We start from the raw sequence: 17159 nt of genomic DNA, 5'->3' as shown, positions 1-17159 counted from the left end.
CTAGTTCCATCCATGTCATTGCAAATGGCAAGATTTCATTTCTTTGGATGACTGCATAGTATTCCATTTATGTATATACCACCTCTTCTTTATCCATTCATCTGTTGATGGACATCTAGGTTCTTTCCATACTTTGGCTATTGTGGACATTGCTGCTATAAACATTCGGGTGCACTTGCCCCTTCGGATCACTACATTTGTATCTTTAGGGTAAATACCCAGTAGTGCAATTGCTGGGTCATAGGGTAGCTCTATTTTCAACTTTTTGAGGAACCTCCATGCTGTTTTCCAGAGTGGCTGCACCAGCTTGCATTCCCACCAACAGTGTGGGAGGGTTCCCCTTTCTCCACATCCTCGCCAGCATCTGTCATTTCCTGACTTGTTAATTTTAGCCATTCTGACTGGTATGAGGTGGTATCTCATTGTGGTTTTGATTTGTATTTCCCTGATGCTGAGTGATGTGGAGCACTTTTTCATGTGTCTGTTGGCCATCTGGATGTCTTCTTTGCAGAAATCCTCTGCCCATTTCTTGATTAGGTTATTTGTTCTTTGGGTGTTGAGTTTGATAAGTTCTTTATAGATTTTGGATACTAGCCCTTTATCTGATATGTCGTTTGCAAATATCTTCTCCCATTCTGTCAGATGTCTTTTGGTTTTGTTGATTGTTTGCTTTGCTGTGTAAGAGCTTTTGATCTTGATCAAGTCCCAATAGTTCATTTTTGCCCTTGCTTCCCTTGCCTTTGGCGATGTTTCTAGGAAGAAGTTGCTGCAAGGCCTATGTTATAACCAAATCTCCAGTGTGATGGTATTAGGGGCAGAATGTCTTTGGGAAATGATGAGGTCATGAGGGTGAGCCCCAATCAATTAGATAGTAACATTATAAAAGTTAGGAGAACAGTCCAGCCATGGACTGAGAACACAGAATATGGCCATATATAAATCAGAAAATGGGCTCTCTCCCAACGGCGGATCTGTGAATTGATATTTCTCAGCTTAGAGAACTATGAGAAATAATTTTCTTTTGTATGTAAGCCACCCCCAATCTCTGGTATCTTCTTTGAGCAGCTCAGACAGAATAAGAGTGCTCTCAAAATCTATAAACGTTTTTAGTAAATAGGCTCTTGAAAGGTCAAAGAGAAATTCTAATGTAAAATGGCAGGTTCCATGTTCGAAATTTGTCCAAGATGGACTCAGTAGATGTACTAAATACGTGGGCTTTGGCATCAGGGGTATATAGCCTGTAAGTCATCCTTGTAATAACCACTCTGCTGTTGAGAGTAGGACTCTTTTCTGAGGAGGAAGGAACATAATAGTATTTGCCCTATCAGGACATTGGACCAATTATAATACATGGTCTGTGTAAAATTCTGGTTTGTGTGAATGGGTTAGACATACTTGTGCATTAGCTGGTAGGTGTTAGAATTAAAAATTCTTGGCAGATAAAAAGGAGGAGAAAGATGGAGGAAGATGATGCACAAGAGCATATATGTGAGGAAATCCTACAATTTTATGGCACATAACTGATAAATGGTTCTCTTTTTATTATTTTAGAGGGAAAGCCAGAGTGGGGGGGGGAGGGGCAGAGGGAGAGAGAGAATCTTAAGCAGGTGCTGTGCCCAGCATGGAGCCCAATTCAGGGTTCAATCTGTGACCCTGAGAGCATGACCTGAACTGAAACCAAGAGTCGAATGCTTAACTGACTGAGCCATCCAGGCACCCCATGATAGCCTGTTTTAAAAATAGACTAAATACTTAGACATTTCTCCAGAGAGAAGACCTACAAATGGTCAACAGGTGTATAAAAAATGCTCAAGGTCACCAATCATTAGGGACTCTGAAATCAAAACAACAATGAGATACTACCTACCTGTCAGGTATTATCAAACAAAATGCAAGCATTGGAAAGGATGTGGAGAAATTGGAACCCTGTTGCTATTGGTGGTAATGCAAAATTGTATGGCTGCTATGAAAAACAGTGTGGGAGTTCATCAAGATAGTAAAAACAGAGCTAACATAGGATCCAGCTATCTCACTTCTGGATATATATGCAAAAAGATAAAAATCAGGATCTGAAAGAGCTAGTAGCCATCCTACATTCATTGCACCACTATTCACAATAGAAACGATGTGGAAACAACCTAAATGTCCATGGTCAGTTGGATGGAGAAAAGAAAATGTGGTCTGTACACACAATGGAATACTCTTCAGTCTTGAAGATGTCACAATATGTGACAACATGGGTGGACCTTGAAGACATGTGCTAAGTGAAATAAGTCAGTCCCAGAAAGAAAATACTACATCATTCTACTTAGAAGATAATCATATTCATGGAATCAAAGAGTGGAATGTTGGCTGCCAGGGGCTGAGAGAGACAAAAAGGAGGAATTTCTAGTGAATGAGCATAAAGTTTCAGTGAAGCAGAATGAATATATTCTAGAGACCTGCGGTATGACCTTGTACCTATAGTCAATGCTACTGTAGGGTATATTTCACATGTAGCCACTTAACAAAATTTTTAGCATTCTTATCACACAAAAATTAAAACTTAAGTAATTGAGTGTAACTTTAAAAAATATGTGCTAACCTCAAAGCCAAAGAGTATATATAGTTCCACATACATAAATTTCTAGAAAAAGTAAATTAGTTTATAGTGATAGGAAGCAGATGTTTGCCTGCAATGGGGTAGAGAGACAAGGGCTTGAATACACTTTTGGGGGTGATGGGGAATTTTGCCATTTTGATGGTGGTGATGGTTTCATGGTCTGTACATGATACCAAAACTCACCAAGTTGTGAGTTTTGAAGGTATGCATATTTTAAAAGGTCAGTTATCTTTTAATAAAGGTATATACTGGTATATAATAAATGTATGTGCCTTCATTCTGTGACAAAAACTAAAAGAATACTCAGATGACAGCTGAATCCCTAGACCTGGCCATTCCTTAATTTCCAGACACTCTTGCGTGCAATAGAGACGGGTGAAAAGTGAGACAAAACTGGAGTAGGTTTTGTATCTTTGCTCTCCATCCTCTTCTTCCTTCTCCTTTTCAGTCCCTTTCCCCTCCTCCTCCTCTCCGCACACCCCTCGGAAAGTCACCAGAATGTGAGAGGCTACATCTGTTCCGGTAAGAGCTATTTTGCAGTGCAATTAAGCATTCCTCACCTTGGCTCCCCAGGAAGCTGGAGCCTTGCATGATCACCGGCATAATGGATGGTGCGCAAAGCCCTGGCCCAGGTGTGCGGGGCCTGCGTACACATCCGCGTGGGCCGGAAGATGCGGCTTCCTGGCGCCCAACCTGAGGCTGCTGCTTCTGACTTGGGCCTTTTCAGAACTTGGAACAGCTGCTACCCTCTAGGTGACCGACGTGTCCTGCCATCGTTCACCTGCTCAGGCCGGCTGGCGAACGGAGCTGGCGCACTGATCACTGAATAAATAGTACCATAGCCATTTCCAGCTTCAGGTTGAGCAAGAAGACTTGAGAGCTCTGTAACCTGCTGGGGTTCTTTGAGGCTGAAGAGAAAAACTATTGAGAACTGATATCCAAGTGCTTTTCAGATGCTTTCAGAAAGCTCGAGTGGCTTCTAGATATTTTTCTGATGTACGGTATCCATTTTCTCGTACGGATATAACAGTTAAGAACAGCATCCAAATCTTTTACACATAAAAGAGTTTTCTCTCATTTTAGTTACTAAAGAAAAATGCACATGTTTATAATCTATAGGAATATTTAAATATAATATAAGCAATAAACAGTGCCTTAATCAGTTTGACCATTCTGTAGCTTTTTAGAATGAATTACTAATAAAGTGGGGACACAATTAAAATTTTGGACATTGGGTCCGCATTGAACATTTTGAAACTGCTATCTTTTCCTTTGACTGGTTTGTCTCAACATTATTCTATTTGAGACCTCAATTTGTTCTATAATGAATACCTTCATAAGAGGAAAAATTATATAGACTAACTTTCTTTGTACCCTTCCAGCTTAATTGTACAACTATATTGTTACAAATTGACTGAAACAGCCTATTTCAGTTTTTTCCCCCTCTATAACCAGCTCTGAATAGATGAACAGAAATAGCTCTCTTCATGTCAGAAACTTTAATTAAACCATTCTGAAAATAAGCATGTGGAAATACTGGCAGGACCTGAATTTAATCACATTTCCTGCCCAACTGTTTCTGCTACTGCCTTGAAGGGCTGGAGGTTAGGCTTAGCTACGCCTCTGCTGTTGGAAGCATGGATGGAGAAAGTCTGGGGGATTCAGAAGATTGAGACCTGTGATCTTTTGGACTCCCACACTAATTAAAATCAGGGCTACAAGAAGGCATATGGCTTATGGGATGTTGTATGAGGTATTGAAGTGAGTGGGTCACATGAAATTATTTGATCCCTATTGATCTATCTCCTAAATCTCATTTTATTTATTTTAAATATTTATTTGATAGAGCATGCAAACACAAGTGTAGTGAGGGGCAGAGGGAGAAGCAGGCTCTCTACTGAGCAGGGACCCTTCTGCATGGCTCTATCTCGGTACTCTGGTGTTGTGACCTGAGTCAAAGGCAAATGCTTAACCGACTGAGCCACCCAGGCGCCTCTCTCATTTTATTTTTTAGTGAGAATGGACAGCGTCCTATATTTGCCAGAGACTGCTGTAAGAGCTTTAAGCATTTAATTTGACTCCTTTAATCCTTAACAACAATCCTATGGGGGTAGATCCTCTTGTTATTCTCATCTGACATGCTAGGAGACTTGGTAACTTTGTCAAAAGAATTGTAGCTGGGTTTGAACCCAGAAAGACAGGCTGTAGAATCTGGGTTGGTTGGTACTCTCTCTTTCATCAAAATTAAGGAGTGCTTATTTGGAAGGAGCAAGATTCTTTTTATGTCTTTCCATATGCCCTCCTTTTACCCCCATCCAGACTTCCAAATAAATCTCTCCAGTGTGATGGTCCCAACTCTGTCTACGGACTGCTTATGGGCTGATCCCCAACTTGCACCCAACATTTAGCTTTTTTGTGCTTCATTTACAATTGTTAGAAGATCCTAACTTTCCTGGCTTTTTTTTTTTTTTTTCTTTTTAAAAATTTGCATTTTTTCCCCTGCCTTTTTAAAAGTTCAAGTATAGTTGACATACTATGTCACAGTATTTCAGGTATACAACATAGTGATTCAACAACTCTATATGACCTGCTATATTCACTACAAGTGTAGCTACCAGCTCTCACCAGAGAGCACTTACTACAGTGCCATTGACTGTAACCCTTATGCTCTATCTTGCATAACTAGAAGATTGTAGCCCTCACTGCTCTTCACTCATCTTACCCATACCCCCACACCTCTAATCCCAACAACAACCAGCCAGTTCTCTGTACTTATGGATCTGTTTCTGCCCTTTTATCCCCCCACTTATTTTGTTTTTTTCAGGTTCCACATGCAAGAGAACTCTTAAGGTATTTGACTTTGTCTGCCTTATATCATTTAGCACAATAACCTCTAGGTCCACCCATATTGTCACAAATGGCAAGATCACATTCTTAATTTATGTCTGAATAATAGTCCATTGTGTGTGTGTGTGTGTGTATGGCACATCCTTATCAATTCATCTATCAAAAGACATTTAGGGGGCGCCTGGATGGCTCAGAGGGTTAAGCCTCTGCTTTCAGCTCAGGTCATGATCTCAGGGTCCTGGGATCGAGCCCCACATTGGGCTCTCTGCTCAACGGGGAGCCTGCTCTCTCTGCCTGCCTCTCTGCCTACTTGTGATATCTCTCTCCCTCTCTCTCTCTCTCTGTTAAATAAATAAAATATTTAAAAAAAAAGACATTTAGGCTGCTTTCATATCTTGGCTATTGTAAATGATGCTACAATAAACATAAGGGTGCACCTATCTTTTTGAATTAGTACCTTTGTTTTCTTTGGATACATACCTAGTAGTGGAATTACTGGATCATATGGTATTTCTATTTTTAATTTTTTGGGGAACTTCCATACTGTTACCTATAGTAGCTGCACCAATTAACATTTCGACAAATAGTGCATTGGAGTTCCTTTTTCTTCACATCCTTGCTAACACTACTTCTTGTTTTTTTTATTTTAGCTAATCTGACAAGTTTAAGGTTAGATCTCACTATTTTTGATGTGCATTTTTCTGAGGATTAGTGATGTTGTGCATCGTTTCATATGTTTGTTGGCCATCTGTATGTCTTCTTTCAAAAAATGTCTAAGTCCTTTGCCCATTTTTAAATCCAGTTTGTTTTTTGATGTTCAGTTGTATAAATTCTTTATATGTTTTTGGATACTCACCCTTTATCAAATATGTCATTTGAGAATATCTTCTCTTAGTTGGTTGCCTTTTTGTTTTGTTCATGGTTTCTTTTACTGTGCAAAAACTTTCTATTTTGGTGTAATCTCAGTAGTTTATGCTCTCTATCCTGTTCCATTGATCTTTCTATCTATTTTTGTGCCAGTACCATACTGTTTCAATTACTACAGCTTTATATTATACTTTGAAATCTGGGATTGTGATATCTCCAGCTTTTTCCTTCTCAAGATTTCCCTGGCTATTGGAGGGCTTTTGTGTTTCCATATAAATCTTCGTATTTGTTGTAGTTTTGTGAAACATACTGTTGGTGTTTTGATGGGACTGTCTTGAATCTGTAGGTTGCTTTGGGTAATAGGGGCGTTTTAACAGTATTAATTCTTCTGATCCAGGAGCATGGTATATGTCTTTCCATTTGTTTGTGTCACCTTGAATTTCTTTGAACAATGTTTTAAAGTTTTCAGAGTATAGGTCTATCTCCTTGGTTAAGTTTATTCATAGGCATTTTATTTTTGATGCAGTTGTCAATGGGATGGTTTTAATTTCTCTTTCTGCTACTTCATTATTAGCATATTAGAAATGCAGCAGGTTTCTGTACACTTTGTATCCTGCAGCTTTACTATGTTTATTACTTCTAAAAGCTTTTTGGTAGTGTCTTTAGGATTTTCTCTATATGGCATTACATATTTTAAATTTTAAAATTTAAAATTTACATTACATTACATATTTTAAATTTAAAAATTTTACTTCTTCCTTACTGTTTTGGATGCCTTTTATTTCTTTGTGTTGTTTGATTGTGGTGGCTAGGAACTTCCAGCACTGACTTGAAGGAAAGTGGTGGCAGTGGACATCTTTGTCTTGCGCCTGACCTGACCATTGAAAATGATGTTAGCTGTGAGTTTTTCATATAAGGCCTTTATTATGTTGAGGTATGTTCTCTCTGAACCCATTTTATTAAGAGTTCTTATCATGAATGGATGAGAATTTTGTCAAATGTTTTTTGTGTCTACGGAAATAATCGTGATTGTTACCTTTCATTTATTAATGGGGTATATCCTTTTAATTGGTAAATATTGAACCATTCTTGAATTGCTAAAATAAATTCAACGTGATCATGGTGAAAGATCCTTTTAATGTACTACTAAATGTGGTTTGCTCCTATTTTGCTGAGGAGTTTTGCATGTGCTCGTTAGCAATATTGGCCTGTGGTTTTCTTTTTTGGTAGTGTCTTTGCTTTTGCTATGAGGGTGATGCTGGTCTCCTGGAATGTATTTGGAAGCTTTCCTTCCTGGACTTTTGTTTGTTGTTAACTTTTTGATTATCAGTTCAGTTTCATTACATGTCTGTTCAGATTTTCCGTTGCCTGGTACAGTTTTGGGAGATTATATATTTCTAGGAATTTATCCATTTCTTCTCGATGGTCCAGTTTGTGGGCATATAATTATTTGTAGCAGTCTGTTATGATCTTTGGGTTTCTTTGGTATATTTCTATGGGGTGGTGTAGTCTATTCTCTTTCACTTCTGATTTTATTTATTTGGGTTCTCTCCCCACCCCCATTCCCTTTTTTTAAGATTCTCGCTAAAGGTTTGTCAACTTAGTTTATTTTTTCAAAGAAGCAGATCTTGATTTCATTGATTTTTCTTTTCCCCTATTGTTATTTTAGTTTCTATTATTTTTTCCTGCTCTTGTCTTTATTATTTCCTTCCTTTTACTAACTTTGGGTTTATTTTACTTTATTTTTTTCTAGTTTTCTTTTACTAATAAGGTTAGATGGAATTTTTTTGTCCCCACCCTGCCCCAAATTTATATTGCTATAAATTTTCCTGTTCGAACTACTTTTACTTGACCCCAAAGACTTGGGAGGGTTGGGTCTCTGCTTTTGTCTCCATGTACTCCCCCTCCCTTTGGTTTCTTGGCCAATCCACTGTTTGTGTAGTAGTATGTTGCTTAGTCTCTGTGTGTGTCTTTTCCAGTTTTTTCTTTTTTTATTGCTGTTCTTGTAATTTGTTTCATAGCATTGTGGTTTGAAAAGATGCATGCTTTAATTTTAGTCTTGTTAAGTTCATTTAGGCCACATTGTTTTGTGGCCTAAAATGTGACCTATCCTGGAGAATGTTCCACGTGCACTTGAAAAAGTATATTCTGTTTTTGAGTGGAATGTTCTATGTATTTCTGTTAGGTCAGTGTGACCTCCTATGTCATTCAAAGCCAATGTTCACTTATTGAGATCTGGGTGATTTATCCATTGATTTAAGTGGGGTATTAAATTTCTTCATTATCATATTACTGTCAATTTCTCCATTTATGTCTGTCAGTATTTGCTTTATGTATTTAGGTGCTCCAATGTTGGGTGCATAGATATGTACAATTGTTATATCATCATGTTGGATTGCCCCTTGAAACGACAAGCTTCTGTATGTTCCACTCGACTTGGGAGTACCAAGAGCCTTACTGCTGCTTTTTATGGGGACAAGCAGCCTGTTACAGTTGGAGTCCAGTTTAGTAGTGATGTCTCCCGAAGTGATGAGAATGTATTAGACTCACCAAAGCAGAGAAGAAGTTTTGGTTCATTTCCATACACACCATCGGCAGACTCCAATTCATTTCATCAATATCGGTCAATGGATTCCAGCATGTCAATGGCTGATAGTGAAGCCTACTTTTCTGCAGCCGAGGAATTTGAGCCCATTAGCAGTGATGAAGGCCCTGGAACTTATCCAGGTAGAAAAAAGAAGAAAAAGCAAACACAGCAGATTGACTACAGTAGGGGTTCCATATATCACAGTGTAGAAGGACCACTTACTGGCCATGGAGAGACCATTCAGGATCCCCGAACTCTGCCATTCAAAACTCATCCTTCCCAGGCTTCATTTGTTTCTGCATTAGGTGGAGAAGATGATGTTATAGAACATCCGTATGTTGTAGAGGTTGAGAAAACACTAGAGAGTGAACAGATTACTTCTCAACAACCTGTGATGAATTGCTATCAGACTTATCTTACTCAGTTCCAGGTAATTAATTGGTCAGTGAAGCACCCTACTAACAAAAGAACCTCTAAGTCCTCATTGCATCGTCCCCTTGATCTGGATACTCCAACCAGTGAAGAAAGCTCATCATCATTTGAACAGCTTTCTGTTCCAACTTTTAAGGTTATCAAACAGGGGCTCACAGCTAATTCTTTACTAGACAGAGGAATGCAACTTTCAGGATCAACTTCAAATACACCATACACTCCTCTGGAAAAGAAAACGGTTGATAACACAGATGATGAAACATTGGCAGAAGAGTGGACCCTGGATCAGCCGGTCTCTCAGACCAGGACCACAGCCATAGTTGAAGTGAAAGGGACTGTTGATATTGTTCTGACTCCCCTGGTAGCCGAAGCTTTAGACAGGTACATTGAAGCAATGGTTCATTTTTTTTATTGTAAAAAAAACAGAAAAAAAAACAAAGGGGGGGGGGCGCCTGGGTGGCTCAGTGGGTTAAAGCCTCTGCCTTCGGCTCAGGTCATGATCTCAGGGTCCTGGGATCGAGCCCCACATCGGGATCTCTGCTCAGCGGGGAGCCTGCTTCCTCCTCTCTCTCTCTGCCTGCCTCTCTGCCTCCTTGTGATCTCTCTCTCTCTGTCAAATAAATAAAAATAAAATCTTAAAAAAAAAAAAATAAAAAAATAAAAGGGCACATGCAAGGTAATTTAAAAAAAAAAAAAAGTGCCCTTCTTTTTCTCTTGTTAAAATCTTTGTTTAAAAGTCTGTTTTGTCTGGGCACCTGGGTGGCTCAGCGGGTTAAGTCTCTGCCTTCAGCCCAGGTCATGATCTCAGGGTCCTGGGATCGAGCCCCACATTGGGCTCTCTGCTCAGCAGGGAGGCTGCTTCTCCCTCTCTCTCTGCCTGCTGGTCTGTCTGCTTGTGATCACTTTCTCTCTGTCAAAAAAAAAAAAAAAAAAAAAAGTCTGTTTTGTCTGATACAAGTTCCTTTGCTTGCATTTGCATGGAATATCTTTTCCCATCCTTCCACTTTGTCTGCACATCTATAGGTCTGAAGTGAGTCTTTTGTAGGCAGCATATGGATGGGTGTCCTTTTTATTCTGCCACCCTATAGCTTTTAATTAGAGGATTTAGACCATTTACATTTAAAGTAATTCTTAGCTATATACTTATTGCTATTGTGTTAATTTTCTGTGGGGTTTTTTGTTTGTTTGTTTTTTTGTAGCTCTGTTCTTCTTTTGCTCTTTTGTCTTATGTTTGAGGACTTCCTGTAGTGTAATGCTTGACTTTTTTCTCTTTATTTTTTATGTATCATGGGATTTTGGTTGGTGGTTATGATGAAGTTCATATATAATATCTTAAGTATATAGCAATCTATGTTAAGTCAGTGGTCACTAAAGTTCAAACACATTCTAAAAGAACTTCATTTTTCCTCTCCATGTCCACATTTTATATATGTGTTGTCATATTTTACATTTTGTAAAGTTGTGTGTCTCCTTAACTCATTTTTTAAGATATAACTGGTTTTACTACCTTTTTTTTTTTTTCTTAAAGATTTTATTTATTTGAGAGAGAGAATGAGCATGAGCAGGCAGGGGTGCAGGGAGCAGGGGGAGAGGGAGACTCTCTCAAGCAGGCTCTATACTGAGCTCAGAGTCTCACCCAGGGCTCCATGTCATGACCCCAAGATCATGATCTGAGCCAAAACTGAGTTGGTTGCTCAAACAGCTGAGCCACTTGGGGGCCCTGGTTTTACTACTTCTGATTTCGGATCTTCATACTAGCTGTATAAGTGATTGCTCTACAACATTTACTGGATATTTGATTGTACACATGAAATTGTTTCCTTTAAAAATTTTTGAACTTGCCTTTTTCTTTTCCATGTCATAAAACCTCTTTAACATTTCTTACAAGGCTTGTTTAGTATTGATGAACTTCTATAACTTTTTATCTTAAACTCTTTAAATTTATATTCTTTATCTTTCCTATTTTTAATGATAACCTTGTTGGGTAGAGTATTCTTGTTTATAGATTTTTTTTTTTTTTTTTTTTTTTTTACTTTCAGCACTTTGAATATGCCATGCCACTCTTCTGGCCTGCAAAATTTCTACTGAAAAATCAGCTGATAGCCTTTTAGGGGTTCTCTTGTATATTACTAGTTGCTTCTCTCTTGATGCTTTAAAAATTCCTTCTTTATTTTAAATTTTAGACACTTTAATTACAAGGTATTGTTGTATGGGCCTCCTTACATTCATCTTAATTGATGTATTCTTTTTTAACCTCAGTGTCTGTTTACTTCTGCAGATTAAGAAGGTTTTCAGCTACTACTGCTTCAAAAATTTTTTTCTGCCCCTTTCTCTTTCTTTTGTTCTTCCAGGTCCCCTCTTAAGCAAATGTTTGTTTGATGTTGTCCAGGAGATCTCTTAACCTATACTCATTTAAAACATTTTTTTTCTCTTTGGTTTGTTTGCTTTCCATTACCATGTTTTCCAGATTGCTGCTTCATTCTTCTGCATCGGTTAATCTGTTGATTCCCTCTAGTGTACTTTTTCATTTCAGTTACTGTATTCTTCACCTCTGATTGGTTCTTTTTAATATTTTCTATCTCTTTGTTGAAGTTCTCAGTGAGTTCATCCACTCTTCCTTTGAGTCTAGTGAGCATCTCTATGACCATTACTCTTTATCAGATTGGTTATCTCTATTTCACTTAGTTTCCCCCCACCCCGAGGTTTTATCTTGTTCTTTTATTTGAAATATATTCCATTTTCTCTTAATTTTTCTTGACTTTCTGTGTGTGTGTGTGTGTGTGTGTTTTATGAATTAAGTGGAACAGCTACTGTCTTAGGTTGAAGCAGTGGTCTTCTGTAGGAATGTCCCCTGTTTAGATTGTGGGTGCCTGGTGACTTTACCTGGCTTGCTAGAGCTGGTGTGGGTTAAGGGTCCTGGGGCAGTCTGTGCTGGGGCTGCCCTAATGAGGTGGATAGTGAAGTGGGCATGGGCTGGGACTGTCCTGGGGCTGTCCAGGTAGAGGTGCCCTGGTACCATAGTTGGACCTGAAGTGGGCATGGGACAGTTCTGCATCTCTCTATGCACCGGGAATCCTGATAGGACAACTGAAGCTGAAGTGGATACTATCCAAGATCTCTTTGGGGTGCTCAGAGTTGGGGACACTCTGGGGTTGCTGGAGCTGAGGTGGATGTGAGCTGGGAAGTTCTGGAGGACTTGGTCTGGGGGTGCATCAGAAAGTTGTCTAGAGCTAAAGTGGTGTGAACCTGGAGTGTTGGAGGTGCTTTGTGCCTATGTCACCTTGCTGAGACAGCTTGAGTTGTAGTGTCTGCTGATGAGAGGTGTCTCAGTGTGAATGTGCTGGGGCTGCCTTAGTTAGATGCTTGGTGCGGCAAGGGGCCTGGGGCTCACTGAGGAGGTAGGCTGCTAGGGTGCTTGGATCCTGCTGGTGTCTACACTGAGGCAGAAAAGCCAAAGTCAAACTTTGGAGCTTGTCAACCCTTTGACCTGAAGAGAGTTCAGGCCGTTCTCTGCTATTTGATGGAGTTCTAGGACTGGATCCTTTATATTCTATTTGGTCTTTGAAACATCAGTTGTTTTTTTTTCTGTGTACCACAGTAGACTAGGGGCTCAGAGCTCCCTGAAGTGGCAGGCTGACTCTGGTGCCTGAACTCTTTTTTTTTTTTTTTTTTAAATAAAGATTTTTATTTATTTATTTGACACAGAGAGCGAGATCACAAGTAGACAGAGAGACAGGCAGAGAAAGAGGGAAAAGCAGGCTCCCTGCTGAGCAGAGAGCCTTATGTGGGGCTTGATCCCAGGACCCTGAGGTTATGACCTGAGCCGAAGGCAGAGGCTTCAACCCACTGAGCCACCCAGGCGCCCCTAGACTAGGGACTCAGAGCTCCCTGAAGTGGCAGGCTGACTGTGGTGCCTGAACTCTTGACCACACTATCAAAGTGGAAGCAGAATTTAAGACTTGGCACTTAGCAGCCCCTCTCCCACGAGAGTGTTCCAGCAGCTCTCCCACCATTTGGCAGGGTGCTCCATCTCCTGCGTTCTCTCTGTTGTCTCTCTATCTTGTGCTGTCCAGAAACGGTACAGTCAGCCCTCAGCTCTTCAGGAGGAACTGCTCTATACATATCGATAGATTGTGTGTGTCTGTGGAGGAGGGAGTTCAGGGTCTACATCACCATCTTGGACCAGAAGCTCTTTTCTGCTTCTTGAATATTATTAACTTTTGGGCTTCAGTGTCTCTGGAATGATATAATTGGGCCCTTTCTCAAGTCCTTGAGGAAGAGAATAAAAGAGCTGAAATAGAAAAAAACACATTGATACTATATTAAAAGGTAATTTTGGTTTTTTAAATCGTTACCATCTCCCTCACCACATGCACATGTAGGTAACTTTATAATGAGAGATGCCATATTCTCCTCCACATAGAGCTCAGACCTATAGCTCTGACATGTTTTTTCAGTTGGGGAAAATAATAGCACCTATGTGGTGGGATCAATACTTCCATTAGAAAAATGATCAATATTAAAGAACTTGTAATATGTTAAAATCAAATGCATTGAAAAACCAGGGAGAAAAATTTTTCTGATATAACTGAATTGAATTAGCTTATAAACCATCCTAATGGCACATGAAAACTTGTTGACAGAGTGATAGAAAATTAAAATTATTGTCGGATACATATTTACAAATATCATAATGCTCATAAGTTTACTGAATTACAAAGGTCCCTTCACTCTTGCCTGTTGTGTGAATGTGAAATTATTTCAAATCAGAATTAGAATAATGAAACTATCTAAGCTCCTTTTTAAGATAATTTGCCAGATTTCCTGAAAAGGTACCTTTTATTAGTAGTGACTCATTTATATGGCTCTGTAAGTCTGGGCCATTCATCTTCTTTTTTCCTTAACCATCTGTGGTTATTTCACAAGAATTCAATTGAGCCACTTCCTTAGACATCTTTAAAATGGTGTGATGGGTTGCTTACAAGGAATCTAAATTTCTGTAAGAGGGGTTGGCTATTACAAGCTCTACCTTTAAATAACTGTTGATGAATATGTCTTTAAGAAAAGTGTTAGGGAATGTTTGACAGCACTGAATTAATTTACTCTCTTATCGTAGAACAATGTGGGAAAAAGTCAAACCAGCTATGGCATCAGTTTGTGTACTGTGATGGAATGGAATTTTGCTACCACAACACGTTTGGTTAGGAGGGGTTTGCAAGTCCGCTAGGTGGCGTCTGATATACTCACCGTGCTCCTCAGGACTCCAGGCTACCCTCAGAACATGTCCACCTTCCCTGTTTGCCTCATCTTGGTAAACTTCTAGACCAGAGCAGCGTTTCTTGCCTCCCACAACTCTTCCCTGCTTTCCAGTGTCCACTGCCTGTGTCTTCAACTAATAGGTACCAACATGATAATAGGTCCTAATGCCTTAAGGAGTTTCTCTCTCAAGTATTTCCATTTAAATAGAGATTTCAAATTTTACATAATTCAGCTCTTAAAACTGTCTTTTTTTTTTTTTTTTTTTTTTTTAAAGAAAATAAAAGTAGTCTTAATTTGATCTGCAAGATTAAAACTTTTTAGGGGCACCTGGGTGGCTTAGTTAAACATCTGCATTCGGTTCAGGTTGTGATCCCAGGGTCCTGGGGTTGAGCTCCACCTTGTGCTCTCTGCTCAGTGGGGAGTCTGCTTTTCCCTCCACTCTGTCCCTCCTTGCCCCATCTCTCTCAAATAAATAAAACCTTAAAATCTTTTAAACTATTTTGAGGTATTTTCTTCATTTTTAAAAAGTTTTTATTTTAATCATCTGGTGTTAATCCTAACACTAATCCTCATTACCTATTTCACAACCCCCACCCCCAACCCATCTCCCTTCTGGTAACCATCAGTTCTCTGTAGTTTAGAGACTATTTCTTGGTTTGTGTCTCTCTTTTTTACCCCTTTTGCTCATTTGTTTTGTTTTTTAAACTATACATGTGAGTGAAGTCATATGGTATACATTTTTTCTGACTGGCTTATCTCACTTAACATTATTCTCTCTAGCGCCAACTATATCATTGCAAATGGGAAGATTTCATTCTTTTTTTATGACTGAATAATATTCCTGTGTGTGTGTGTGTGTGTGTGTGTGTGTGTGTACCACACCTTCTTTATCCAATCATCTATCAATGGACACTTGGGCTGCTTCCATATCTTGGCTATTAAAGATAATGTTGCCATAAACCTAGATGTGCATGTATCACTTTGAATCAGTGTTTTTGTATTCTTGGGTAAATATCTAATAGTAGAATTACTGAATCATAGGGTAGTTGTATTTTTAACTGTTTTAGGATCCTCCATACTGTTTTCCATAGTGGCTGTGCCATTTTGCGTTCCTGCCAACCCTGTAAGAGGGTTCCTTTTTCTCCACATCCTCACCAACACCTGTTTTTTCTTATGTTGTTGATTTTTTTTTCTTAAAACTGTCTTTTAATGCCGGGAATTTGAGGTGGCAGTGCATATGCTGAATTCCTGCACCTCTTCCGATTTTCATCCAGTAGGGCACATACTTGGAAGGAGGAACTAGTATGGCCTTATTGGTTGTTAAGATAGGGAAATAGGTCTTTATTTTTTGGTAAATAGATCTGTTTTGAGCTTCCTGAGTGATACCCATCACAAAATTGTCATCATCTTCCCCCTGTCCACTTCCATGGAGTTAAATAGCTACAGGCAGAACAGGGTGGTCTCCAGAACCCAGCTGGGGTGCTGGGATCAGTGTCCCCTCTGACTAATGGCTGCCCTGTGCCGTTCTGGGTGCTCACAATTTTGATGCTTAACCTTGCATATAGAATACTAATTTCATTTGGGATTGGCTTTGGGGCAAGCAATCAGTGATCACTGCAGATAGACACAAATAGTTTGAAGACCAGACCATAGTGAAAGTTCTGTGTCTTAGAAATATTCTAAGAATTCTGTGTCTTAGAATATTCTAAGTTGCTTCTTAGAATATTTCTAAGCAGTCTTCTGGAAAGAGGAATTCTGGAAAGAGGAAAGCAGTCTTCTGGAAAGAGGAATTAATCATGAGACGTTTGTTTAAAAGAAACCAGGCTGCCAAAAACAGATTGTTCTCAATTATCAGGTCTGTTTTTATTCTCTTACACTCCATGAGAGGAGGGAAGTTTATTTCCTGAATACACAATATGATGAAGCTTTAGCAGTTTATGTCTTACTAACGGGATGCTTACTGATGTGTGTAGGCAGCTTGGAATTCAGACTGAGGGTTTAACTTTGTCACAGAATGGTAGGTCAAATTCATAGTAGGTCAGACATTTTCAAAGAGGATTTCTGTAATTCGGTGTAGAGATTGCCTAAGATGAAAGCCTGAATATGGTGTAAAACTTCTCTTTATACTTTTAACATGTGGCGGGCAAATTTTGATCTGGGCACAAATTTGAGGAAGGGTGTTTTTATTAACTTGCCAGTTACATGGAGGAAAGTTCAAGATTCAAGTCAACCATTCACATAGCACATGTAGACCAGTACAGCTGCAGACATCTTCACATTCCCTCTTAGGGTCTTTCCATGACATTGTGAAGTGAGGATTAATAACTTAATTTTAGAGATGAAGCTCAGAGAGGCTAAGGGATGAGACCTTCAAAGTCAGGTACACAGCTAATGTCTTGGAGCAGCGCCTATGTTTGTGTCTCTGTGTGCTTCTGTGTGGTATATAGATGACTAAGTCACATCTGCTCTTAGGAAACCTGCCTTTTTAAAAAAAATATTTTTATTTTTATTTTTATTTTTATTTTTTTACATTTTAAGGTAGATTGCCTTGGTTTGGTCTTCAAA

At 39.1% G+C, this 17159-nt stretch overlaps 1 protein-coding gene across 1 annotated transcript; it reads left to right on the top strand.

Annotated features, from left to right (window-relative positions):
• The first annotated feature begins 8703 nt into the window (after positions 1-8703).
• Positions 8704-11714, top strand: LOC111147912 (uncharacterized protein KIAA1109-like). Its single transcript, XM_022504184.1, has 2 exons — positions 8704-9716; positions 11687-11714. The coding sequence occupies exons 1-2, from the start codon at positions 8704-8706 to the stop codon at positions 11712-11714; spliced, it is 1041 nt and encodes a 346-aa protein (XP_022359892.1).
• Positions 11715-17159: the final 5445 nt, after the last annotated feature.

This window comes from Enhydra lutris, unplaced genomic scaffold, assembly GCF_002288905.1.
Source record: "Enhydra lutris kenyoni isolate GAN:26980312 unplaced genomic scaffold, ASM228890v2 scaffoldscaffold18, whole genome shotgun sequence".
NCBI classification, from domain to species: Eukaryota; Metazoa; Chordata; class Mammalia; order Carnivora; family Mustelidae; genus Enhydra; species Enhydra lutris.
The sequence above is the reverse complement of the archived record's forward strand: the minus strand, read 5'-3'. Positions and strand labels throughout refer to the sequence as shown.